At 43.0% G+C, this 24,717-nt stretch overlaps 4 protein-coding genes across 5 annotated transcripts; 2 read left to right on the forward strand and 2 right to left on the reverse strand.

Moving 5' to 3' along the window:
• Nucleotides 1-69: 69 nt before the first annotated feature.
• LOC127305883 (peptidyl-prolyl cis-trans isomerase FKBP12) lies at nucleotides 70-2,623 on the forward strand. Its single transcript, XM_051336475.2, has 6 exons — nucleotides 70-330; nucleotides 1,111-1,284; nucleotides 1,408-1,441; nucleotides 1,661-1,722; nucleotides 2,010-2,062; nucleotides 2,316-2,623. Exons 1-6 carry the CDS (start codon nucleotides 165-167, stop codon nucleotides 2,421-2,423), a joined length of 597 nt encoding a protein of 198 aa, XP_051192435.1. The 5' UTR covers nucleotides 70-164; the 3' UTR covers nucleotides 2,424-2,623.
• Nucleotides 2,624-4,888: 2,265 nt separating this feature from the next.
• Nucleotides 4,889-6,610, forward strand: LOC127305885 (peptidyl-prolyl cis-trans isomerase FKBP12). Its single transcript, XM_051336477.2, has 5 exons — nucleotides 4,889-5,070; nucleotides 5,417-5,450; nucleotides 5,668-5,729; nucleotides 5,981-6,033; nucleotides 6,315-6,610. The coding sequence occupies exons 1-5, from the start codon at nucleotides 4,983-4,985 to the stop codon at nucleotides 6,414-6,416; spliced, it is 339 nt and encodes a 112-aa protein (XP_051192437.1). The 5' UTR covers nucleotides 4,889-4,982; the 3' UTR covers nucleotides 6,417-6,610.
• Nucleotides 6,611-8,727: 2,117 nt separating this feature from the next.
• LOC127305882 (uncharacterized protein At2g39795, mitochondrial) lies at nucleotides 8,728-12,569 on the reverse strand. The gene is made up of 3 exons (XM_051336474.2): nucleotides 12,258-12,569; nucleotides 9,305-9,678; nucleotides 8,728-9,111 (listed from the first exon to the last, which is right to left on the reverse strand). Exons 1-3 carry the CDS (start codon nucleotides 12,486-12,488, stop codon nucleotides 8,952-8,954), a joined length of 765 nt encoding a protein of 254 aa, XP_051192434.1. The 5' UTR covers nucleotides 12,489-12,569; the 3' UTR covers nucleotides 8,728-8,951.
• A 1,669-nt stretch (nucleotides 12,570-14,238) lies between these two features.
• Nucleotides 14,239-24,099, reverse strand: LOC127305886 (uncharacterized). 2 transcript variants are annotated; one of them, XM_051336478.2, is made up of 23 exons: nucleotides 23,950-24,099; nucleotides 23,701-23,777; nucleotides 22,900-23,601; nucleotides 21,831-22,012; nucleotides 21,655-21,729; nucleotides 21,442-21,576; nucleotides 20,522-20,640; nucleotides 20,054-20,350; nucleotides 19,825-19,912; nucleotides 19,346-19,451; nucleotides 19,077-19,187; nucleotides 18,561-18,724; nucleotides 18,260-18,380; nucleotides 17,808-18,032; nucleotides 17,539-17,729; nucleotides 17,211-17,378; nucleotides 17,025-17,130; nucleotides 16,243-16,380; nucleotides 15,984-16,148; nucleotides 15,709-15,912; nucleotides 15,096-15,290; nucleotides 14,956-15,027; nucleotides 14,239-14,838 (listed from the first exon to the last, which is right to left on the reverse strand). In XM_051336478.2, the coding sequence occupies exons 2-23, from the start codon at nucleotides 23,758-23,760 to the stop codon at nucleotides 14,683-14,685; spliced, it is 3,780 nt and encodes a 1,259-aa protein (XP_051192438.1). In that variant the 5' UTR covers nucleotides 23,761-23,777; nucleotides 23,950-24,099; the 3' UTR covers nucleotides 14,239-14,682. The 2 variants fall into 2 exon arrangements, with proteins under 2 accessions (XP_051192438.1, XP_051192439.1); XM_051336479.2 differs by lacking the exon at nucleotides 23,701-23,777 and having other exon boundaries at nucleotides 23,950-24,098.
• Nucleotides 24,100-24,717: the final 618 nt, after the last annotated feature.

Raw genomic sequence — 24,717 nt, forward strand, 5'->3', positions numbered from 1 at the left:
GTGCAGCACAGCTGGTCCGGTCTGGTTTGTCCATCGCACATGCATGCTTGTCCCCATTAGAGGCGTCGCCAGCCAAGGTTTATCTCCTTCCCCACTCACCAGTCTCCTCCGTTCCTTCCACTCATTTTCACCATATCATCCTCTTATCCGCGGCACCTACGTAGATGGGGGCAGAGTTGTTCCTGCCGGGAGGGGGCAGCGGCAAGGTCTCCGCCGCGGCAGCATCGAGCGCCCTCGCCGGGTCCTCGCTGAGAAATGGACGCTGCCTGGCAGTAGCTAGCCATCAGCGGCGCGGCCGGCAGCGTGGTTCCATGTGGCAATGGCGGCATAGTAAGTGACCGACCACAAATTCAAATTTGCATCTTAACGATATTTTCCCTTGTGCTAGAAATCTGGGGTCACTATGCATATGTAGTTATATGGCATGCTTAGGATTGTGATGGATCACGATAATCTCGTTTGGTCGAATAAACTATGTGTATCCAACTTCTTGGTGTATATACTTCGGTACAAGGAAATCGAATAGCGCCTTTTTGTGTCTATTGCCTGAATTTCCACGTCAGTCAAATCTGCTTACAGTGCACATATAAGGTAATTTGGATTTTAGTTTGCTTTTCGTATTATGGTCGATTGTGCACTCATATCAGCTTAAGTAATCTGGGCTATTTTATTATTTGTATAATCATTAAAATATATTAGGCTCTTAGTTATTTATAATAAAATATACATTGCAAGAGGACATCCTCAGAGTAAGTCGCAGTATTTTTTTAGAAGCCGAGGAAGTCAATGTTGAGTTTGTGGTGAAAACAGAGTAACTCAACCCTTATGAGAAGGTCACAGGGGAACGCTGTCAAAACACGATCAAAGGAGCATTCATGCTATCTGCAGTTTCTAGCCTGAATAGTGGTAGTTTTATATGAAGATGCCCACAAATTTCGTAATTTTATGTAATTTTCTCAGCTTATGTTTTGGTCAAAATATGATTTTAAGAGGATTAACTACAATTCAGATTCAAAAATGATGTTTTCCTGGAGACCCGGAGTAATATATTCCAAATATATTACGGGGTGTACATATTGATTACAAAAATAAATATATCCTGAAATATAGGTCGCACCGCCACCGGTCAGAGACAACAACACCAACGCTGCTGTGCCATCCCGGAGTTGTGGAGAGGAGACGCGGATGACGGGAAGGTGGGATTCGAGAAGGAGATCCTGAAACCTGACACCGGCCCCAAGCCCGTCAAGGGCCAGAAGGTCACCGTCCACTGCACCGGCTACGGTTGGCCTCCTCAGTTAGTGTAACTTTACATTTTAGACAGATCGAGTTACACTTTCTAAATCAAATTTAGACCTTCTGTTAGTCAAGACCTAACTTTTGTTGCTTGCCGTGTTGCTCCTACAGGGAAGGATGGTGATCTGTCTCAGAAGTTCTGGAGGTAAATGATGAATATTTTTCTTGTTTTTCGTGGTTAGGAGCTTAGTGTCAGTGGACATAAACGTTGCCAATGATGCAATATTTCTTTTTCTAAGTTTTGTGTATAATTTTGTTTTCGAATTTGCTGATATACTATATCATAATTCGTGGATGCAACTTATTTTGCACAAATATTGGCACACTAGAAATTTAACCGATGGCATTATGTTTATTTTTTCAGTACCAAGGACAAGGGGCAGCAGGAATTCACTTTCACCATTGGCATGGGCTCAGTGATCAAAGGTAATCTAATTTTAGAGAGCTATTCCTTTCACACTCAATCATTTTAGCTTTTTGTTATTGGCTCATTCATCATTAGTTGCTATTGCTATCTGATGGAAATACTTCGCTTATCAATGCATATCTGCACTATTTTTTCTACAGTAAAGTCTACCTTTTGCTGTCTGGTCCAGTCTAATGTTACATATCAAAGCCATGATGACAGCATCTGTAAAATCATGATACACTAGCTGGCTTGTGCAAGTAAACTTTCCCAAGTGGCATAACAGTAACTACTCCCTTTCTTACAGGATGGGATGAGGGAGTTCTGACCATGCAAGTGGGCGAAGTTGCTCGTATTACGGTATGTTCTTGGTACATGTCCTATTTGTGGCAATTTCTTCATTGACTTATCTGGCACTTCATTACTTGCCACTGTCAATTTTCCATTGCATTCTACTGCTTAAACGTTCACCTCTCTGCGGTGGTAGTGTCAGTGTGCCTAAAACAGCTGACTAATTAATGGGCCTTTTTCAATGCCATATCATTTCCAAGCCTGTAAAATTGTATAATTCACTCTTCCTGGGTATCTGATATTCTGAGTGGTCTTGTTGCAGTGCACCCCAGATTACGGATATGGAGCCAGTGGCTTTCCAGCCTGGGGAATTCGACCAAATTCCGAGCTAGTATTCGAGATAGAGGTTCTCAGCGCCAAATCTTGGTAGCAATTAAGTTGGGTAGACCTTTGGAACCTACAAAACTAAACGTTGGTGTGAAGTGCTACATTGGGGTGATGATTTAAGCTAATTGGGTAGACATTTGGAACCTTGTAGTTTGTCATCTTGGTAGCAAGTTTCTGATGCCCATACCACAAAACTAAACGTTGGTGTGAAGTGTGGAGGAATTCGGCTATTTGCTCTTTCAATTCTTTAGCATTTTTTTTACCTTCTTTACTTTTTTAGTTAGCTATATAGTAAGTTGATTTTCCAAAGAGAATAACGACTTGGGTAACTCTTCTCCCACAATAGCTGTATAATAAGCTCAGTACAATTCACCTGGGAATGTCACTTTGAAGTCTAGCATCCTCAAATATTAGATCGACATTATTAACAGCTGAAATCGTAGCCCAATCTCATGAATCTCATTGTGATATCTGGTAAGCCATACAATATCATACATTAGCCACGGTGTTTGTTGACGGGGCTACTAATGTCTGACTTTCCACATAAAGGAAATCCATTTACAATTCACATATAATATCATTTCAATTTTAGGTTGATTTTAGTATTGCGATGGATAATGCAAATCGGCTTAACCATATTTGGGCTATTTTATTTGAAAGGTCATTTCTTACAGAAATTGTTATATACTAAATTCTAGATCACAGTCCCACATCCTCAAGTTAAGTTAGAAAGTAAGTCTTAGATTGTTTTTGGTATTGAGGCCTAAACTTGGGTCTATTATATTATTTGTAAACTTTTTCTCTATAGGCTCGTGATGTGTGTCTTCCGATAGAAAACGAGAAAATATCAGCCACACTCCGGAGTCACCTAGTCCACTTAAGTGGGAAATCCCGCGCGTCCAATCTTTGCTTATTCACGTGTAACATTTTTCTCTGTATATGCAACAATTTCCCTATAGTCAATAAAAGTCATGAAGAAATATTGCAAATTATCACCTGACTCCCAGCCTTTTGATCCGCTTTTCGAGGAAATCTTGGATCAAGGCAACATCCATTTGCAACATCTTTCGGAATGCAACATTGCTTGCAGCATCTTTTCCATACAAACTTGTAAAAAGGTTGCAACATTTTGACCATGCCCATGTAGCAAAAAAAATGCAACAAAACCTAAAAAGCATGTCACCCTTTGCTCATGTACCCAACGAGGCCAACAATATATAAACACATCTGCAGCGTTGAAAAAATTGTGTAGCATACATCCAAATAAGATTGCAACATTTTGCACATGGGTGCAGAGCAAAAGACATGCGACCTACAAAGCTTAGCATCGCAACATCGTTCGCAATGTCAAAAATCACATAATAATCTACCTCCACCGATTAGTAATGGAGGTAGCGAGCTCAACATCCGGACTTATCGATGATGAATCCGCCTTTAGAGAGTACCATCGACGTTAAACGGGGCCACCTCAAATCCATTCCCAGCAATCATTGTTTCTCTGTGACATCTCCCCCGAGCTTGGTGTGCAAAAATGGAGGTTCATCTTCTACCCCACGACACCCACCTGACCTCGACTCACTGATGATAAATCCGCCTCAATCCAGTACGACTGATGTTAGACCCGACCACCCCAAATTCGTTCCTAGTAGTCCGAGCATCTCCATCAACTTTTGTGTGCAAAAAATGGGACTTCATCTCTTAGAACCATGGAAGCCACTTAGGGGGAGGAGGAATGGCTTCCCAAAGAAGAAGGGCGCAAGGAGAGGATGTAGGAGAGGGGTAGGCTATGGAAGAGCTCTAATGGAGGGGATTCCATGGAGAAACAAAAGAGTAGGATGAGGGTATGGTGGCGTGCATGCGAGAGAGATAAATAAAGCGAGACGTGCAAAGATCAAGACTGGCTTATGAAACACCAAGTCGAATTAAAGAATTTTCCTTTTTTCAAAGCAAATCTACTATTTCATATAAAATCTACATCATAATTTAACATCCTCAAGGTAAGTTAGAGTCTTTTTCAACAAATGAGTGAGTGTTGGGTTGCTTCTCGTATTGATGCAAGTATGCAGTATTAACCATAGCTGGACTATTTTATCATTTGGAAAGGGGTTTTCTACAAGTAATACTAGTTTATAACAAATTATACATCACTGCACGATATCCTCAAAGTATGGAGTAGAATATTTTTTCAGAAAAATGAGTAAGTTTGAGTTTACGTTTTGTTGTGAGGTTTGTCAATTGAGATTTTCTTAAACCTTATAGTCACCGAAAGTGTAATTGGAGTTCAGAGAAAAAAAAAATGCAATTCACTTTATTTGAGAAATTCTCAGTCAGCCAATACATAGCGAATCCGTTTATTTTAAGAAAAAATATTTTCTAATAGAGTCGCTACAATTCAGATAGTGCTTTTACCCGAAGAATAAATTCCTAACTTATTATACGAGAAAGAATAAAGGAAAAACTCTTGGGGAATAAAGGTGTCTACACGTTACTTATAAAAATAAATATATCCTGAAATATAGGTCGCACAGCCACCGGTCAGAAACCACAACACCAACGCTGCGCAGTCCCCGAGTTACGGAGAGGAGACGCGGAGGACGGGAAGATGGGATTCGAGAAGCAGATCCTGAAAATCGGCACCGGCCCCAACCCCGTCAAGGGCCAGAAGGTCACCGTCCACTGCACCGGCTACGGTCCGCCCCTTCCCACAACCCCTCTATGTTTTATTTTTATTGGATCCGTTGATATGAACTTAGGAACTTAGGGTTTATCGTCCGGTTCTTTTAGATCTATCTAAAAGAGCAACCCTGATGTCGATTAAGTTTCTATCTTCACTTCTGCAAGATCTGTGCTTGACTTGGATCTAGGTTCCTGCTTAGTCCAGATTCAGTTAGAGTTGTAAGTCGTGTTCAGAAAAAAAGTTTTTGCAGATCTTTATGCAGATCTGATTACAATTATTTTATATGAATCTTTGACCTTCTGTTCTCTGTTGATGAGGCGCTAACTTTTGTGGCCTGCTATGCTATGTTGCTCCTGCAGGGAAGGATGGTGATCTGACTAAGAAGTTCTGGAGGTAAATCCTGATTGGTTTCCTTGTTTTTCGTGCTTCAGAGCCTAGCGTCAGTACAGGAAACGTTGTGAATATGCAGAACTTCTCTTCTATGTATTGTGTCTAAATTAGTAAATTTTTAGAAATCTGCAATATACCATCACCATAACTTTGGGATGCAGCTTCTTTTGAACAAACATTCGCATAAATTTATCTTACGGTAGTATGGTTATATTTTCAGTACCAAGGACCCTGGGCAGGAGCCATTTGCTTTCAACATTGGCCTGGGTAAAGTGATCAAAGGTAATCTCATATTGAAGAGCTATTCAGCTTATACGCAATCAATGGAGCTGTTCGCTACCGTCTTCTGTTTTTAGTTGCTGCTGCTATCTGCTTCATCAAGGCATATTTGCACTGTTTTTTCTGTAGTAAAGTAGTGGTCTGATCCAGTCTAATGTCACAAATGACAACAGCATGTGCAAAATCTTCATACACTAGCTTGTGCAAATGAATTTTCTGAACTGGCATAACAATAACTACTCCCTTGCTTACAGGATGGGACGAGGGAGTCCTGAGCATGCAATTGGGTGAAGTCGCTCGTCTTACGGTATGTTTTTAGTACATGTCCAATTAGTTCGATGGTGCGTGGCAATTTCTTCAGTTTCTTCAGTGATTCATTTGGCACTTAGTTGCTACTGTCAATCTTTCGATTGCATTGGATTTCTTAAACACGTACACTTCACTTCCATTTCTGCAAGTCAGAAGTGTGACTAAAGCAGCTGAATTTTGACTGATGGGCCTTTTGCAGTTCCATATCATTTCCATGCTTGTGAAATTGTTTAGACACAGTTTCTGGGCATCTGATATTTTGAGTGTTCCTTGTTGCAGTGCACCCCAGATTACGCCTATGGAGCCGGTGGCTTTCCAGCCTGGGGAATTCGGCCAAACTCTGTGCTGGTATTCGAGATCGAGGTTCTTAGCGCCAGCTGATTTGCTATGCAGTTCTGGATGCAGACATGGAAGCATCACCATACCCGAAATAATTGTAATGTCACATCATGTTAAGTGCTACCCCGGGGTGATGTTTTAAGTGGCTCTTGTAAACCTTTGGAACCTCATATCACCTAAGTTTATTGATATCCTTGCCCCAGTAAGTTGGGGTGAATTATGGAGAAATTATGTTATATGCTGCTGAAATTCTTGTGGATTTCTGCATTCTGAAGTCCAGGCATCCTACACATCCTAAGAAATTTCATGACTCACAGACCAGTCCTCACAAACTAGACATAAAACCTCATGCTGGTTACTGTTCTGATGATATACCTCCTCCACCGATTATGCATCCTCTGGTGTTGACATCATCATCAAGATGGCGTGCCGTAGGTTCTGGTGATAAGCCACACGTTGGAAATTCAGATTTTAAACACACACAAGCATAGGAGGTTAGTTCTGCTCAAGGCCCTCAAAACAGGCTCTGTTTGCAAATCTCAAGATCGCGGAGAGGCCATTAGTTTGAACGATTCTACACGCTGGGAGGAATTAGGTAGTTATGTAAATTATGTTCGTAGCTTTCTCAGAAATGTTGCATCAGCTGGGTATATCCATTTCATGGAACAGCAGCACGGATGAACGCCGACCCATGGCCGTGAGCAAGGACGATGGAGAAGGCAGCACCGGCTCAGCCTTCTAAGATGTCTAGATAGGATTTTTTTTTTTTAGATGAAAAGGTCCTCGCCCCGGCTCCATTGCATGAAACCACATTACAGCATTCAGGGTTTTTAAAGGAAATTGAGTAACTAGACTACATTTACGGTGGTAACTAGATGACTTTGTCTAGATACGGTCATCACACTCAGAAAGACTCAATTTGCAATTGGTGAGCTCAATCTACTGTGTTTATTTTTACAATCTCATGTATACAATTGATCAGAGCATCTCCATCGGCGGCCCCTAAATAGGCGCCGGCAGGACCGCCGGCATTGCCATATGGGGGCGTCAGCAGAGCATCCTCTATTTGGGGATGTGTTCCCACACCGACGCCCCCATACGGCAGCCCCAATAGAAATTCAAAGTTAAAATGACATTTTGAAAACGATATTCATACGAAATTTAAACGAAAAAATTACTCGAATGTAAACTAAAAAACAAAAAAAAAATCTAGCGTCGTCGAAGGCGCTAAAGATGAGGTTGTTGCCGTCGTCGCCGTCGTTGTTGGATATCCCGAAGGACCAGTCATCGTCGTTGTCGTCGTCGTCGTCCTCCTCCTTTGGCGCCGGTGGCTCGGAAGGTCCAGCGAGGTCGACGAAGTTGGCGCCGTGGTCCCTGGCGGACCACACCGCCGCCTGCCGCGGGTCCATCGTCATCTGCCGGTAGTCCTCCTCGACGGAGCGGTCGGCGATGAAGTTCTGGCCGGGGAACTCCTCTGGGTCACATCGCCGCCATGGAGGGCCGCCTGTAGCTTCTTCGCCGGCAGAAGTGGTGGTGAGGCGGCGGCGTCCTCCTCCTTGAGGCGGCGGCGTTGGCCCAACCCCGTCGTCCGACGGACCGGAGCCGAAGACACGTGCCTCGCCCTGTCGCGGAAGACGACGCTTCCCGAAGGAGGCGCGGGCGCGGCCGAGCGCATGCGGTCGCCGGCTGCTGACAGTCCGGTGTGCGAGCTCCCGGACACGGTAGTCGTTGTCGGCGCGCTTTGCAGAGGCGGCGCCTCCGGCGCCATGCACTCCGCCTGCGGGAAGTACAATGGGACGTGCGGCAGGTCGCCGCGGGCACGCTAGCGGAAGCCATACTGCTGTAGCGTGTCGTCGACGTCGCGGCCGTGCCACTAGGCACGGCGGCCGATGTTATTGAAGCGGCCGCTCGCGCGAGCTCAATGGCGCGCTCCTCTTCGCATGGGCCCGAGCATAGGATTGTCGGCGTTTCTACTTGGCTCGAAGAAACGCCGGTGCTTTTTGGGGCGCACCAATGCGAGCCCATTTTCGATGCCAACCCCTGAAATGCTATTGGGGCCGCCGGTGGAGATGCTCTCACAATGATAAGCAAAAAAATCAAACAAACACCGTAATAGACCCCAAAAAACATGTTGGGCCACAGGATTATAAGAACCCACCACAATGCCATAAGCACATTCATAATTTGCCACGTCATCATAATAAAACAAATATACTTCATGTTTCAAGCAACTTATTAATAAACAAATGCATCCTATGGTGAACAGAGCGCATGAAAAGTACATGCTGAAGAAGCGTAAACTAAAGCGCAAATTAGAAAAAAAGCAAAGCAAACAGAATAGTGCACCAATGTCTTCGTGGAGAATAATTATTTTCTTCGAAAAATAGCATACCACTCAGCAAAGTATTCTCTATGAACCTCCAAATCCTAATAACATCACGCTAGGATAAATTGATAAGCATGGATTGGTGCATGCATACTCTCTAGAACATAGTTCAGAGGCTTGTAGGTCTCAAAACGAATGTGCAAAGCATCATTGGCTCATCTTATGCTAGGGGATAGTAGTTCTAACTATCTCTACTGCTTGACAAAGTCCTTGAGCTTGTTCAGCCAGAAGAGGTACTCGCGGCTGTCCTTGTTGATCATGTACTCATGCAGGAAGTTGGTGGTCAAGGGCGTGATCCCCCGCAGTTCCAGGTACTTGTGGAACGCCCTCTGCAGGTTCTCATCAAGGTCGCTGCACAAGACCAAGTGTACAGCATCAGCAAAGCAGTTCTTCATCAATTAGTGTGTTCAGTTACGCACGAAAGCTAAGACAGAGTGGACAATATCAGCAACCCGTGACTAATCAGCGAGTTTGGTTACAGCATCAGCAAGTGTTTGTTAGCTGGGAAAACTAAAACTACCAAGATATGGATTCGTGTTCTTACTTGAAATCAGGGCCCTCGTACGCAATCAGCTCCTCATCCTCGTTCGCTGCTGGCTGCTTCACAGACAAGGTGTCGATCAAGATCTCGTCGGGGTAGGCAGTGCAGGTGAACTCGAGGCTCGGGCCATCACTCTTGGAGACGGTGACCACGAGGGGGATGGTGGATTTTGGGGCCTTCTCGCCATCTTCCTGATCATCGTCTTTCTCTTTGTCATCCTCATCCTGGTCATGCTCTGCCTCGTCTCCGGTGACTAGGCTGGGCATGGAGACCAACACCTCGATCTTCTCTCCCTGGTAAGTTCTTGTTAGAGTGATCTCATTGAGGCCCTTCTTGTCTGTGATTTTGAAAGGAAAGTTCTCTGGGATCTCCTCAACCTGTTTAACATGAAAAAGATGAGGTTCTGGATAATAACTCTGCATTGCTAAAATGAACAGGACGCTTGTTCATAGTAAAATTAGAAGTAAAAGAATAGTGTTCGCTGGAAGACATGCACGCCAGACAACTTAATTATTTTCCAACCCTCACATTTCCCCCCTCAGTGTGCACCACTTAGACTAAATCATGCCAATTCATGGAATAGATACCAAGCGAAGACAGGACAAGTTGCTCGAATTCCATCCAACCCTCATGTTTCCCCTCAGTGTGCACCATTTAGACTAAATCATGCCAATTCATGGAATAGATACCAAGTCAAGACACAACAAGTTGCTTAAATTCCTCAACCTTCGGGAAGAACTTGACAATGACATTGCAGATTTTACACACCTTTAGACCTTATACCTTCTGTCCTGCTACATCTAAAGACACTAGCTCGGCTTCTCAAGCAGGATTTAAGGAATAAGTAAATCCTTGCTTTTACGTTGCAAGCCAATTCATATGACTGAAGTCACTAGACCGCCGATTCTTTGCCCCCATAAACTCAACTCAGTGTATGAGTTGATCGGCTCAGGAAAGCAACCAGTACCCCTTATCATAACAGAAAAAAGACATAAAACTTTCAGAGCATTTAACAATTAATCATTATAAGTAGCAGAACATCCTGTTAAAAAAACAAAACATAGGTAGTTTGGTATGGCTAGTATGCGAGCTGTACAGTGACAAGAAATAAAAATGGTAAATAACATTCCAAGCAAACATATCATCAAACTGTACTGGCATAGAACCTTGAATGGAGCGGAAGTGTGAAACAGTTCAGGAAAGCAACCAGTGCACCTCGCCGTCTCATACAAAGACGTAAAACCATACAGCAAATCTAACAGTACATTACTTTAAACAGCAAAGGACAAAAGAATGCAAGCTGTGAAGTCACAAGAAAAACAACATATTAACTGCGAAAATTCACTCCAGCCAAGCACATACTCTCTCCGGTCCATATTAGTTGTCACAGATTCAGACGTATCAATACACAAAAGGTTTCTTGATACATCCAAATCAGCAACAACTAAATGTGTCTTGATACATCGAAATCAGCGATAACTAATATGGAACAGAGGGAGTGTCACACAAGTTGTACTTTAATACGACCTAAGCAGGATCAAAATAATAATAGCATCTCGACCATGAACAAAGACATACTACAGCAGTAAGACTACAGTAAGATGTCACAAGACCCAAAAGTACAGAATTCTCGTGGTAGCAAGGCAGATGCAAATCCTTATGTAATACATGTGAATTACAAAATATAATCACCCACCACTACAGTAGTTCATAGCAACTGCAGAATCATCAACACTGAAAGTGAAATCTATCGAGACAGTCCTAAGAATTGTAGTCGATACAGTCAGCAGGGAACTGACACAAATAGAACATAACCTGTATTAGGGAGGTAAACCCCTGAAAAAGAAATCTACTGTGACCATGATAAGAACTGCGGTCAACATGGACTGCAAGGAACTGATCTAAAAGGAATAACCTAAATTAGCTAGGTAAGCCTGTAGATCATACTACGAAAGACTACTCTAGGCTTCAAACTACAATACCAATTGCAGCAGGAAGATATGGGCATGAGAGGACTGACGAAAAAAATCCTAAATTACCTACAAATTCCTCCCTTTTGAATAACGAATCACAAAGAGTAATCACTCATCACTACAGTAGTACAGTCACTGCATAAGAAGAACTGCAGTTAACGTGGACAGCGAGGAACTTGAAATAAAACAAGCATAACCTAAATTAGCAAGGAAAAGTGGCCATGCCATACTACCAGAGACTACTCTGCAATTCGAATTAAACTACAAATGTAGCTGGCCATTAAAAAGGAGAGTAACAGTACAGTGTAAGAATTCTTCTATTACAATGAGAAAAATGACGGGTTTCTCCACGGACCAACCAGGCAATGCCGAAGACGTTGAACACATCATCTAACGTGTGTCCTAGTCATATGGTTGAGTAGAAAATCTTCTCGTCAGTCAATTCTTGATATCTAACAATAAATCCAGAAACCTCTCAAAGAGAGTTCGGGCTACATATAGTTGATACGCCTAGGCCATGCCAGTATAACCAGATTAACACGCCAATCGACACCTCAATTAACTCATGGCAGCGGATTACCCAATTACCATGGACAGAGCAACTGAAATAAAACGAACATAACCTAAATTAGCTAGGTATAAACCTACAGATCGTACTGCCAGAGACTACTCCGATGTTCGAATTATGCAACGAATTGCAGCACGAAGACATAGGCAAGTTCAGAATAACGAAATTCCTCCATTACCTAACAGAAACCCATCCATTCTGAATGGAGATACCTCTCACCATTTCCAATCCTACCGCTGCAGGTTAACACCAATCGAAACCTAAACTACCTCATGGCGACAGATCACCCAATTAGCTCCATCTGAGAACATCCGACTAAACTACACAAATTAAGGGTTCGTGGACCAAGCCAACGACAGATCGAAACAGCAACACACAAGTGGTGAGGATTCGGAGAGGGCTGGGCGGAACGCACCCGGTCGTGGTCGTCGCAGTCCTCGGCGAATTTTATCTCGGACTTGATGACGCGGAGGAGCTCGTCGTCGGAGCTAGGCTTCACCGCGGTCGCCGACGAGAAGGGCATCGGCCGCGCCGCCGCGGCTGCCAGGGGGCGGAGCAGGGATGCGGCGCCGCGCGATGCGGTGGACGCGCGGAGGAGGGGGAGGGAGCAGGTGGCGGCGCGGCGGGCGGCGGCGAAGAGGGCCATGACGAGAGGCGGCGGCGGTGGAGAGGGGTTTAGGGTTTTCGGCGGTGGAGAGGGTTTTGGTGGAAAATGGTAGTGCAACGACGGGTGCGTGTTTTGTTTTGGGATTTTGGGAAAGGAACTTAGTTTAGCACGCTTGCTACAGAAATTCAATTCGCCACATGCTTCTGTCACCAGAAATAATATCTGAAAATGTTAAAAAATTCAAATAAAAATTTTGCACTTATGTATCGACATTTTAAATGTGCCTATCAAGTTTTACGAAAAACTGACATTTTTTTTACTTGTGTGGAAAAGACAAAAAAAAAACACTCCCGCGTACACATTTTTTTACATCAAAATTTATCTTTTTTAGACATAACACTAAAAATGTTGATTTTTTTATGAAACCACTTTGTGAACATGTAGAATTTCGAGATGTACCCATTAAATTTTATGTTCGAATTTTCAACATTTTAAAAGTGTATTTAAAACACCACTCCGTAGCTTATTTTAATAATATTTTTTAATTATAAAAATAGTACATGATTAGGGAATTTTTGAAAAATAATATGACCACGGCTTGGCCCAAACCGACATGTACTAATCGGTCTAGGTGTAGCCGACCGGTTCATCGCTGAGACATAGAGTCCGGTCAATGAACTTGTCGGCTTGGCCATGACTGACTAGCACATATTGGCTTGGCCATAACCGATTAACACTTATTGAATTGTCGGTAGCGCATAGTGGCGAACGAACACACGATAATATTGTAGGGCGGGCACACCTCCATAATTTTTAGTTTTTAACGCTCATGTATGACAAGTATTCTCAAATAACTAAATATAAAAAAAATTCTAAAAATTAAGGGTAGGCACCTGATTTTTAAGTCAAAAGCCAAGGCCAATCTCGCAATGTTAGTTGTTATTGAGTTGCCAAATTCATTTGGCGAGCATGGTTAGGTCTACATTTCTACAAATGCTAAAATTTTAACGGAAATTGTGTCTTTTCTCTTAACTACACAAGAGGAAAAGTTTAAATCGCTCTCAAAATTTGCAACAACTATATATCTAACTACTTGTGTTTCCGGTCTAAGCCTGTCTTGTTTCCGATTCGAATCCGCAGTTTGATATATCCATATTTGAATCCAAAACCGGTCAATATCCACTCCGATTTGAATCTGGAAAAATAGGTGGTAAATGATAGGGTACGAGCAAAATCTGATCCGACCTGCTTACACCCCTATGTATTAGGAAGAGGCTGATGCAAAGAGGCCCCTAGGTATTAGGAAGAGGCTGATGCAAAGAGGCAGCGCAGGATCCAGGTGATTGAGGCACAGGAGATGGCGAGGCAGCGGTGGAAGAGTCAATACCCCTGATGATCAGTGCATGGTAGCACTGTGATGGATGCATCTTTTTTTTTATCTGGTTCTGTGCGAATTGATGTATCCATGACAAGATGTTGCAAGTTGTACGAAGAGAAAGTGATTGTTATGCTTTCAGTTTGTATCAATTGGTAATGGTGGTGCTATGTGAATATCGACCAAGAAATGTGTTAATTTACATAGAACAAGGTGATCAAAATATTACTAGAAAGGTGGTAATAGTAACTCTATCTATCTTCTCCACTAGAGAATTAACAGTAGAATACATGCAGAAGAACCATGTTTTTTCTTTATCTAAGCAGGAGTTTGCTTGAAACTGTGAAGCATTTCATCTATGAAGTAAATATACCAGTGTGCTTTCACCGAACCATTACTATACAAGGCCATCGATGATCATCAGAGGTCTTGCTCTTTACTACTAGTATTTTACCAAGATTACAAAATTCATATAATCCAGACTACATGTTCAGAAAATAAGATCGGTAACTGTGAAAGCTCAGCTAGCTAGATGCTACCAGTGAAACTTAAACTACTCCCTAGTCCCTATGAATTACAACCCACCCCATCCCAGAGAAATTGGGAGGATACTTGAACCTGGTTAGCCAGCAAAGCACTGTTTGATGGATTACCAAGATAGGCTAGCTTCTCATATCATGTATTTCACCAGTAGCCCTATTCTATTTCTCGGTATTCTGTTGTCTCGTCTTCTTTACAAAGATCTCCACGTTGCCCCTTTGGCCTTTTCACCTCATGACACCTCCCCCCGCCGATTCTAGCTTGTAGGGAAAGCTGCGCATTCTAATGCGCATGATTCATATGTACATGAAGAAATGCTCAATAGTAAAAGCTGGAGTTCTTTTGTCGGGGTGCAGCATCTTTGCAGAGAATTGACCTAACTTCCATTATCGACCTAGGTGGCTCCAGGTCCTTCTGCTGGAGCGTATTACCAAGCAGCTGCTGCATCTGGGATGCAAACGTATCATCAAGAACCTGCAGCATTATTATGCTTAGATGAGAACGACAGCAAAGAGGAGCAACACTGACAGGAAGACAGTCAAGAAATGTCTTGTGAGCAGTAAAATGGGGACAGTAGAAAAATGAACTTACAGATACTGAGACTCTCGCCCCTTTGTACCAGGCCTTGTTTTCTTTGCGATTTTCCAGGAAACTCAAGACATCCTAAACAAAGGTTAATTAGTAACTCATATGATAAGAAAAAAAAATGGTGCCACTGATCTTTCAGATACCTTTCCCATACGGTCCCAAAGGCCCCGGCATATGGCTACAAACACATGAACTTCGGAGACTTTGTGGATATGATTTATTGCCTCAATTAACTGATCCTTCAAATCCTGCATCCTGCTGCGGATATCAGCCTCCATGACCAATTCTTTTGAATCCTGGATGATCTTCTTGAGCTTTGTGGTGTTCTGCATGCGGGTCTGCACATAAAAATATCTTAAGTATTGTCACCTAAGTGACCCACATATTTATCCAGGTGACAATAAAAGCTTCCCACGAAAAACTGACAGTAAAACTAAAGTTCAGGACTAGATATTCCAAATTGCTGCAGCGGCGAACATGTAAAAGGCTACCACGAGTTACTATTATCAGGCTTAATTCACCAAAAATATACCTTCATGCAATCGCCACATCCATATAGCAACCCAGCATAACATACCAATTAACATTTGCAATACGATGATAATATCAAGATGTAAATCAAGTTTGGTTAAAACGTTCAACAACAGAAGTGTGGTTTCAGTTTTGCAGATCCACTGTGAGACTAGCTTCATGGAATGAAAATGTATGCAGAAGGACAACAGAATATGGAAAGAGTTATGTGGGGAAAACACTCACATTTTCAGAGAGCTTCTCAACAACTGCTTGCATGTAGTTTCGGAATTTGGCTCTCAATGTTACAGTGACCTCGCTGAGTCTTTCACCAATGGCAGCTGTATTTCCTCCATGAGGTATACAGGAACTCCATGACCTCAGATGGCTCTCGATCCGTGGCCGCAAAACATCCAATAGTCTTTTCATTGTATTCAAGAGGATTCCAAGCTGAAAGTAGACAGGAGTCAGATATTGAAAATCACAAATTCTAACAAGTGTGAATGCGTAGCAAAACTCACATCTTCAGGTACAATATATGGGCACGTCGAATTGCGCTTTGTTAGCTTTTGTACATATTTGAGGCCAAATTTCTTTGGGGCGATACAATCCTTTAGTGGAGCCAAAATCTCCGCATACTGCCTTTCGAGGGAGTCGATCACCGCTTTCTCAACATCTGCAATAGCCTTTTTTTACAACATTCCCAATAGCACAAGGTTAGTTGTATTTATTCTGATGTAAACAAATAATTTAAGGATTTGCAAGTGAATCTCCACATACATTCTCAAGAACAAATATGTACTCTGGCCACCGACAAATGATAACCTCATACTCTGTCAATGTATTCTTCAACAAGTCATACATCTCTTCAACAAAAGGTGTTGTCATATGCTGAGTCCTAACTCCTGACCATTTAACCTGATAATCGGCAAATGTATTGCAGGATAAGAATAAAAAATATTAAATACTGAAAAGCTGGGTGCACCCGCATATAGATATAGTACAATAATTTGTACGGCAAGCTAACAGCTTTTCAGAATAAAGAGTCAAAAAGATGTGCCTTAACTACCAGATCATTCAACTTAAAAGAGCCATCAGAATTACATGTAGTGAAACTACCAGCATGGCAAGCATTTATCCCCAGACATGGCCACCTTTCAACTGAAAATTATCACATTTGTGCATTGTGCATGTGCATGTGCATGTGCATGCATGATGCATGGGCACTAACAAAACTTTCAATACAGTACTACATCTGTTCCAAAATATGAGCCTTTTTAGAAAGCTAGTTTAGTTATTATCTATATGAGCAGTCTTAGGGTTCAGATCACTACAGCAGCAGTGTCAACAATCTTCATTTGATTGCTCGAGTTTTTTTAGTTATATCAGTGGTTCCGCTAACAGTCAAGCCAATGTCATTCAAGCAGAGCAACAAGGGGAAATAAAAGAGAAAGAAATACATGACTCAAAGTTGGCCACCAACAACAGCAGATTGGAAATTTGTGCCAACTATTTATCATATCAATCAGCCAAACTGCCAAAGCAAACAGAGAAGCATTTACCTTATCCAGCCTGCAATTTTCCAGCAATGCTCTGCGTTTGTCTTCAATCCATAATACAATGTATAAATGGAACAACTCTTTTGCATCAACGCCAGCTTTAATAGTGCTGGGAATAAATTAAAACGTCAGTCTTGAATATATAAGACACAGGTGCAATAACAGAACCCAGTTGAGAAGGATAATTACCAAATGTTCCAGCTGGCAAGATCCTTCTGAAAATCTGCAGTAGCAATCACCAAATCTGCAACAGGAGATGAAGGGCCAGCAGGAGGGCAGGCAACAAGGAACGAGCGTATTCTATTTGAGAGCTCCACACTATAGATGGAGGCTGTCAAATTGGGGAGGTCGACAAAACTGTGGAAACAGAGGGATAAACAGATGTTGGAATAATTCACTGAAGAGGAAATAAAGCAAAGCAAAGGTAACAGAATCATTTTACAGTGGATGATTATCATAGATTGTACAGAGAACAGTGTTAAAAAAATGCACATCAGGCCCAGAAACAACGAAGTACCTGGGAAGTATGTGATGATTATGAATTTCAATGTCTGTAAAAATTTCATTACGCAAATTATGGCACAATGATTTCATCTTCTGGTAAGCCGTTGTAAAGTACACCAAGTCCATCTTTATGCCTTCAGAATTTCCTGCCACAAATTCATCAGTTTCAAGCATGTGCCTCCTCGATCGCTTCCTGGCAGCAGCCTGAACATATACAAACTTAATAAGTAACAGCACCTAGAAAAAAGATAGCATACATATACAAAACAGTCAAAAACTGACCTGGAAGTAACCACACAGTCTCAGTTGGGCCTCTGGAGATAGCACATCATGTAGTAGACTGTACAACTTTATAGCCGGCTCCAGAGCTGACGCGGCCAATCCAGTTGGAGGCCTAAAGTCTTCCACGAGTCCAGAGACCACTGACTCATCAAGGCACTTGTAATTCTCAAATACCATTGCTAAAGTCTGCTCGATTTGTTCTTCAACTTCCCCAAGTATTCGATTCTATTGAAGCAATTACAGTCATATAATCATGTTGAGATGTCAGAAGCAAGTTTAGATAAGAATTAAGAGGCCAAAAGCGGGAAGGATCTTATTCAATTCAGCTAACTATTAACTTTATTATACATCAACAGTAGTATACTTCACTCCAAATTTAAGAAATTTGCTATCTTGTGAGAGAAATATAAGAAAAAAACATCTTTTTCTTTTGATGGAAAAGGAGCAAATACCTCTTGATGGCTCAATGGGGCAGTATCATGGCTCTTCATTAATACTGGCAGCAAGAGTTCATGCACCAGATTCAGCCAGTCAGCAGTCGGGGTTGCAATATCCACAATATAAGAAAGGTACCTGTAGGAGGAATGATGAATAGCAGCTCACTGAAGGGAGTAGGAGGAGGGTGCAAAGTAATTCAGAAAAATAATTGATGCAAAACCCAAGCAATAATGAGAAGGCCACTCACTGAAGGGAGTTCGAAAAAAAATCGATGCAAACCAAGCAATAATGAAAACGCCAAAGAAAACTAATTACCTCAACTTAGTGTAGGCATCTGAAACCCCATAGTATGATGCAAATTCTGTGAGCAACCATTTCCAAGAACCTTGCAAGACAAGATTTCTTTGCTGAATGTGTTGTGCTTTCATTGCAACTTCCAAAACAATGTCATACGCCACAGTCTCTGCAACTGAGCCATACTAGAGAAACAAAGAAAGGTATGAGTATAAATTTTAAGAAATTGGTCAACATGTTAAAAAGGATGACACATTCATTCACTTTATCACCAAGAAATGTTATTTAATCAGTTATTTAACAATTTATCGTGATAAATATGCTTCCCTGGTCACCTATATTGAAATTGATAATATTACTCAGTAGGAGGATATTACGGAGAACCATTTACTTTTTTTTGTGCGTAACCTTTTACTTTGCTGACACAGGTATTCTTAATGCACTAAACCCAAAACTACTCGGTAACTAAAAATACAATATAGCTATCATCAACATCTTTAAAATGTATGATAAGTTGGTATAACCCTGCATCAGTACCTTTTTGTTGTTTTCATCCGCAGCAGTTGTATATTGGACATACAGATGTATGCGGCCCGCAAGCTCATGCTCAGGCTCCCGGTATATTGACCACCAGCGAAGTTTGTCAGCCTACAGAAGAAAATTTAGAAGTTTTCTGGGTAACATCAATCGAACAAAAGGCATAATTGCTACGTAGTATTTCAAGAGCACCAAACTATGGAAATCTACAAGAATCTTTTTCTTTCACGAACTTCCAAAAAAGCAACAAAATAGTTAGAATATCTTACAGGTTCCTCTGCCATTGTAGCAACTTGAGCAACAACACGCCCACAGGGTTTTCCTTTGGAATCGGATACATCAATGATCAAATCATCTCCCAGACTATCTGGAAAGCTGAAAATGTCCAGAGAAAGGCATTCAGCTTCACACTAATTTCATAATATAAATTGATCTCTCAAAGAATATTTCTGGTCGGCTACTTCATCAGATACAAAAATTAAGAGTGGCATATACATTATAAAATTACATGCTATTATAGAAATTATCTTGTACGTACAAAACATGTGTTTATACAACAGACTAATTGGTCGGCTACTTCATCAGATACAAAAAAAATTAAGAGTGGCATATACATTATAAAATTACATGCTATTATAGAAATTATCTTGTACGTACAAAACATGTGTTTCTCCAGATCCTGGCTAAATTAAGAGTGGCACATACATTATAAAATTACGTGCTATTATAGAAATTATCTTGTACGTACAAAAGATGTGTTTCTCCAGATCCTGGCTGCATTGGTACCACGTCATCTTCAGGTGAACTTTTAAGCCTCAGTTTGCACGAATATGTCTCTGAGGACAGAACATGATGAGGTCAGGGGTCAAGAGGCTGCATGCTATGACAGAAATACACTTTCAACTTGATTTGCAGGGGTCAGTTACGCAAGACGGGAAGAGAGAGTTTCCTTCTTCAGAGTCCTAAAGCATATTTACCTTGTTGTATTTCATCTGCTGAACTGCTGCGAAGGGTACTCACGCCAACTTTTAGCAGACCAGATACCTGCTTTATATATTGAGCACTTGCTTGCATGTATGCTAAGCTGTGCTTCGAAAATGAACTATTAGGGGGTACATGCGGTGATACTTGAACTCTCCTGACTGTCTCCCACCCAGATGTGATTGATGATTGTACGTTGGACAAACGGTGCTTAACTGAATCGAATCTCACCACTGGCAATGATGAAAAACTGCAACCAGAAGGCATGTCTACAGACATACGAACTTTGCGAACTGTAATAAATTGAATTATGTTAGCATTTAACATCATGGCAATTTCTGAGAAGTTTACAGAGCAAGTGAAGAGAAAGTCCTAACAGCTAGCATGATCAGCAACACTATTAGAAGTCCTGGCAGACAGCAAGTAGAAAGTCCAAAGATTTGGTATGCATTTGGGAATTATACCTTGTACTTTCATTTTGCCAATTGTTTTCTTGGGTTTTGATGGAGCGCCTTCAGTAACTAGTTCTGATGCCCGTTTTGTCATAAGCTCCTCTTCAGATTGCAGCAGCACATCTTGCAAGCTAAATGAAACACGCAAGAAGATGAATTTACCTAGGTGTATAACTATGTCTGTACTGTAACATGTAAAAGAGTAGTATAATGGCATGCCTGAACAAGTAACTTGCACCCTACACTAATTCAAACCAATGAATGATATGCTTACAAAGATACTTGCTTCATCAATCCAGCTTAGAACACCTTGACAAGTTTTGAAGCGTTAAAGGAGGAGATACAGGTGTGTGTTATTTGAAGGCGTTGTGAGTTTGTGGCCATTTTTCAGTGTAATAATACTCAGCAATAAGACAATGGCGAGACCTATAATTCTTGGAAAAAATGGCAGTATCTTAGTTTAGGCTAAGATACAAGTGTATGAAAGGTTGAATGATTGGTGTTCACAAACAAAGAAGCTATTTTGGCTGACAATATGTCTTTTACTTTTTACAATTTGCATCAACAGAGGGACACTGAACTTGCAATGGAACACATTGACTTAAGTTCGAGCATGGTTTTGCTTCCAGGACGGACTGAATCTATTACCACCCGAGGTAAAGGACTGATTAGGCATGCTAGGAGCCTTGGAGGCCAGGCTAGGACCCACAGGCACACTAGCTAAGAGATGGTGTCCAAATGGACGGAACAGGTTGGGCTCAAACTTCTATCCAATTCAACGCTGATTAATGAAATGCAAACTTATCCTTAACTAAAATTGTTATTGTGCAGATGGTAACTAAAAGCAGTAAGAAAAGTGCAGCTAGAACATTTCATGACATCTTTACAGTTGGTGATTTTTACAAGCATGAAATAATTCAACCATAACTCACCTAAATGTATCTCTCAACAACGTGCATTCATTTTCCAGAAAAACTGGAGCTTCCATACAGCCTCTAGCCCATGCATGAAGACACAGGCGAACACAAGCATCATATGCAAGGACGGAATACCATGGCCCTTGCAAACTGTTTTTTATTAAACATGTCAGTAAAGAAATATGTAACAGTAAACAAAATATTATTATTAATGTGTACTCTACATACCTGGCATGAAACGTTGGGACCCGAACAGGAACTGAACTAGATGGCTTGCTGCTGTGCTTTCCATTCAAAGTGCTCCTACATGGTAGAACGATTAGTCAGAATCGCGTGCCAAGATAAGAAATACAGTTCAGTTCTAAATGATGGTTTGATCGAGTATCCAGTATTACAAAAGCTACCTATTAGTCTTGTCAGGCAAGTTAGCTCCCAAGATATCATCACCCTGTTCCTCTTTTTTGACAGTTGAACCATCCGATACACTTGCATCTGCACCAGTTCTGGTATCACAGTGAGGAGCTGGTGAAGCTTCCTGACTGTAATCATGTATTGGTGGGGCACTGGGGACATCAGATAAACCATCCTGCACATGACACATTCAATTGTGCATCAGTAAAATATACACACTCCATTATCTAAGAACTGTATCATAAGTTCATAACTTCACATCTATTTGAGAAAGCAGGGCAACAGACAAACCCTAATAATCAGGATGACCCACACAAAAGAAAATTTTGGCCAGCAACTTTAGTTCCTAGGTTACATTATCCATTGAAACCAATAACAATATGATTATGATGGAAGTGAGGAAGTAAAATTTTCTTGCAATTTGCAAAGAGAAGAGAATATCCACTTATCCAGATCATAATGGTAAATAAAATCGAGTTTCTCCTATAATTGGTAGAAAAAAAAATTGGCCGGATCATCATCCAAGTGAACTAAATGCAGAAGCATGTTAAGGAGATACAAACAACCTGGGGGCTTGTATCTTAAGAGTAGGTGTCTGAAGAAGGTTTGTTCAATAGGCAGGATATTTGTAGCAATATCTCTATATGTTGAATCATTTTCATGCCTAGCGCGCCTGCAAAGAATAACTATCTACCGCGGCCATATTGATCATCATGCTAACCGCAAATATGATTGCTTGCTTGCCAGCAGTAGCATCTGGAGAAGGTTTGTTGAATGAGCAGAACATTTGTTGCAATATATATCCCTATGTTGAACAATTGTAATGCCTAGTGCATGCGCGGAGACTACTTATCATGAACATATTGATCTTCATGTTACCCGCATACATGATTGCTTGATTATCCCATAGAAAATGTTGGGATGTTTCATATGCAACCAAGGAGTGGAACAGAGTGGAAATTGTGCTCTCTTAAGTTTGATACAGCAGCGAGCAGCAAGTGAAGCAGGGGCTAAACAAACCGAGCACGGTTCATCAATTTAGCAGAGAAGAAGAAACCGAACCATCTGGGGGGAAGATTTGACGTTGGCTCGAGCAGCAGGGACCTGGGCAGAGTAGCGGTCCTGCTGGTAATTCCTCGAGTTTGAAGGCTTGTTGTTCGCTGCTGCTGCGACGCGAGCCTTGGGAACCGCATTGCTCGCCTCCATCCTGGCCGGGCCGGTGTGGGAGTACTCCGACGCGTACCCGCCGCCCACGCCGTTGCTCCGGCGCGCCGCAGTGGGCTGGGTGGAGAACTCGGAGCTGCCGGCGGAGTCGGAGTACTCCTCCTCCTCCTCCGCGTACGCGGCGGCGGCGCGCGCCTGCTGCTGCGTGCGCGGCCTGGGCAGCGCCGTGTCCCGGGAGGAGCTCAGATCCGAGTAGCCGTCGCTGGAGTAGTAGCTGCTGTGGTGCTGCTGCTGGTGGGCGTGCGCGTTGGCGTAGCGGTAGAGCGGCGCGGCGGCGGCGCGGTGCGCCCGCGGCGAGGAGTCGACGGAGTACCTGCCGCCGCCGCCGCCGCCGCCGCTGCAGACCTCGTCGGCGTCGGAGGACTCGTCCATGTCGGAGGCGGATGAGGCGCTGGTCCGCAGCGCGGAAGGTACGGAGGCGCGGGGCAGGTGCCCGCTCCGGAACTTCTCCGGCGGCGGCATGCCGAGCCCGCCCGCGCCCCGCGCCGCCCGCAGCGCGTCCATCCGGTCGTGGCTGTGCAGCGCGCCCGCGCCGTGTCCCTGCCACATTCGCAACCAACGCGTCAGAGGTCGATCCCAGCTAGGGTTCAGCTGAGGGGGATGCACGGCGGCTGTGGCGGCGAGGGGGTGGTGACTCACCTCGCGCACCCACTTGAGCGCGTCCCGATCCAGCCCCTCGGTGAACATCATGGAGGGCATGCAAATCCCAGCAGCCTCTGCAACAACGCGCAAATCCAACACCAAATTCAGACCCAGCAAAACCAAATGCAGCTCCCGGAAATCCGGCTAAAAAAAATCCGTCGGAAAATGCAGAGCGGCGCACGGGGGGATTTCGACGGATTCGGGAGCCGAATCGGCGGGGGAGAGGGATTAAAACTGGTAACTTACTTCTGAAGCCAAATCGGGCCGCGCGGATTCCGCGGTGGGCGCGGTTTGAATTGCAGCTGCAGCCGCGGCGAGTGAGAGCGGAGCGGAGGAGGAGATGGAGGGCGACGGACAGCGATGGGGAGCCTATGCTCCGGGAAAGCGAAACGGAGTGGGGGAGAAAGGAGGAGGAAAGGGAAAGGGACAAGAGGGAGTTTATTGCCTACTGCCCTAGTATGTCAGTGTAAATAAAACTAAAACCCCCGTGGTACTGCTAGTTTATTCGAATTAATTAATTCAACGTGACGGAGACGGCGGGGGTCTTTGCAGTTACACCCCTGACTGCGCCGCGCCATTTTTGGAAGGTTAATAATGGTGGGGAAGAGTGGGAGGAGGTGATCTCCACGTGACGGACGCGCGACCATAATCCGGCGGCAAATCGCCGCAGAAAAGGAAAGCATCGGATAGAATTAGATCGTCGGCTGGAAAACGGAGCTGTAGTATCCGCACGTATCCCTTCTCCCGATCTCTCTAGTATCTTTTCTTTTCGTTCTTGCTGTACATATACGGTGGTGGTGCCATGAATCGGAAAGGAATTTGCTTCGACATGAGGTTCTAGCGACTAGCATCTCTCAAATACTCGTGTATTTCTCGAAACGAATTGGTTCGACCTGCAATTTTGCAATTTCAACGGGAGAGGGGGTCTGATTAGCAAAAAGGAACAACCAGAGCCTCCTCTCGCTTTCCGTTCCCTGTAGGCGTACGTGGGACGGGAGCCCCAACGGGAGGGTG

The sequence above is a fragment of the Lolium perenne genome, chromosome 6, assembly GCF_019359855.2.
Source record: "Lolium perenne isolate Kyuss_39 chromosome 6, Kyuss_2.0, whole genome shotgun sequence".
Taxonomy (NCBI): Eukaryota; Viridiplantae; Streptophyta; class Magnoliopsida; order Poales; family Poaceae; genus Lolium; species Lolium perenne.

Bases quoted from the DNA above. Each gene is read 5' to 3' on its own strand.
- LOC127305883 (XM_051336475.2), top strand. From the start codon at position 165: ATGGGGGCAGAGTTGTTCCTGCCGGGAGGGGGCAGCGGCAAGGTCTCC. The intron at 331-1,110 runs GTAAGTGACCGA...CCTGAAATATAG, and splicing joins CATGTGGCAATGGCGGCATA to GTCGCACCGCCACCGGTCAG. The intron at 1,723-2,009 runs GTAATCTAATTT...CCTTTCTTACAG, and splicing joins CATGGGCTCAGTGATCAAAG to GATGGGATGAGGGAGTTCTG.
- LOC127305885 (XM_051336477.2), top strand. From the start codon at position 4,983: ATGGGATTCGAGAAGCAGATCCTGAAAATCGGCACCGGCCCCAACCCC. The intron at 5,451-5,667 runs GTAAATCCTGAT...TTATATTTTCAG, and splicing joins CTGACTAAGAAGTTCTGGAG to TACCAAGGACCCTGGGCAGG. The intron at 5,730-5,980 runs GTAATCTCATAT...CCTTGCTTACAG, and splicing joins CCTGGGTAAAGTGATCAAAG to GATGGGACGAGGGAGTCCTG.
- LOC127305882 (XM_051336474.2), bottom strand. From the start codon at position 12,488: ATGGCCCTCTTCGCCGCCGCCCGCCGCGCCGCCACCTGCTCCCTCCCC. The intron at 9,679-12,257 runs GTGCGTTCCGCC...CATGTTAAACAG, and splicing joins ACTGCGACGACCACGACCGG to GTTGAGGAGATCCCAGAGAA. The intron at 9,112-9,304 runs GTAAGAACACGA...GGTCTTGTGCAG, and splicing joins TACGAGGGCCCTGATTTCAA to CGACCTTGATGAGAACCTGC.
- LOC127305886 (XM_051336478.2), bottom strand. From the start codon at position 23,760: ATGCCCTCCATGATGTTCACCGAGGGGCTGGATCGGGACGCGCTCAAG. The intron at 20,351-20,521 runs GTATAATTCCCA...AATTTATTACAG, and splicing joins TGGCAAAATGAAAGTACAAG to TTCGCAAAGTTCGTATGTCT. The intron at 15,028-15,095 runs GTATCTGAAAGA...ACCTTTGTTTAG, and splicing joins TTTGGGACCGTATGGGAAAG to GATGTCTTGAGTTTCCTGGA.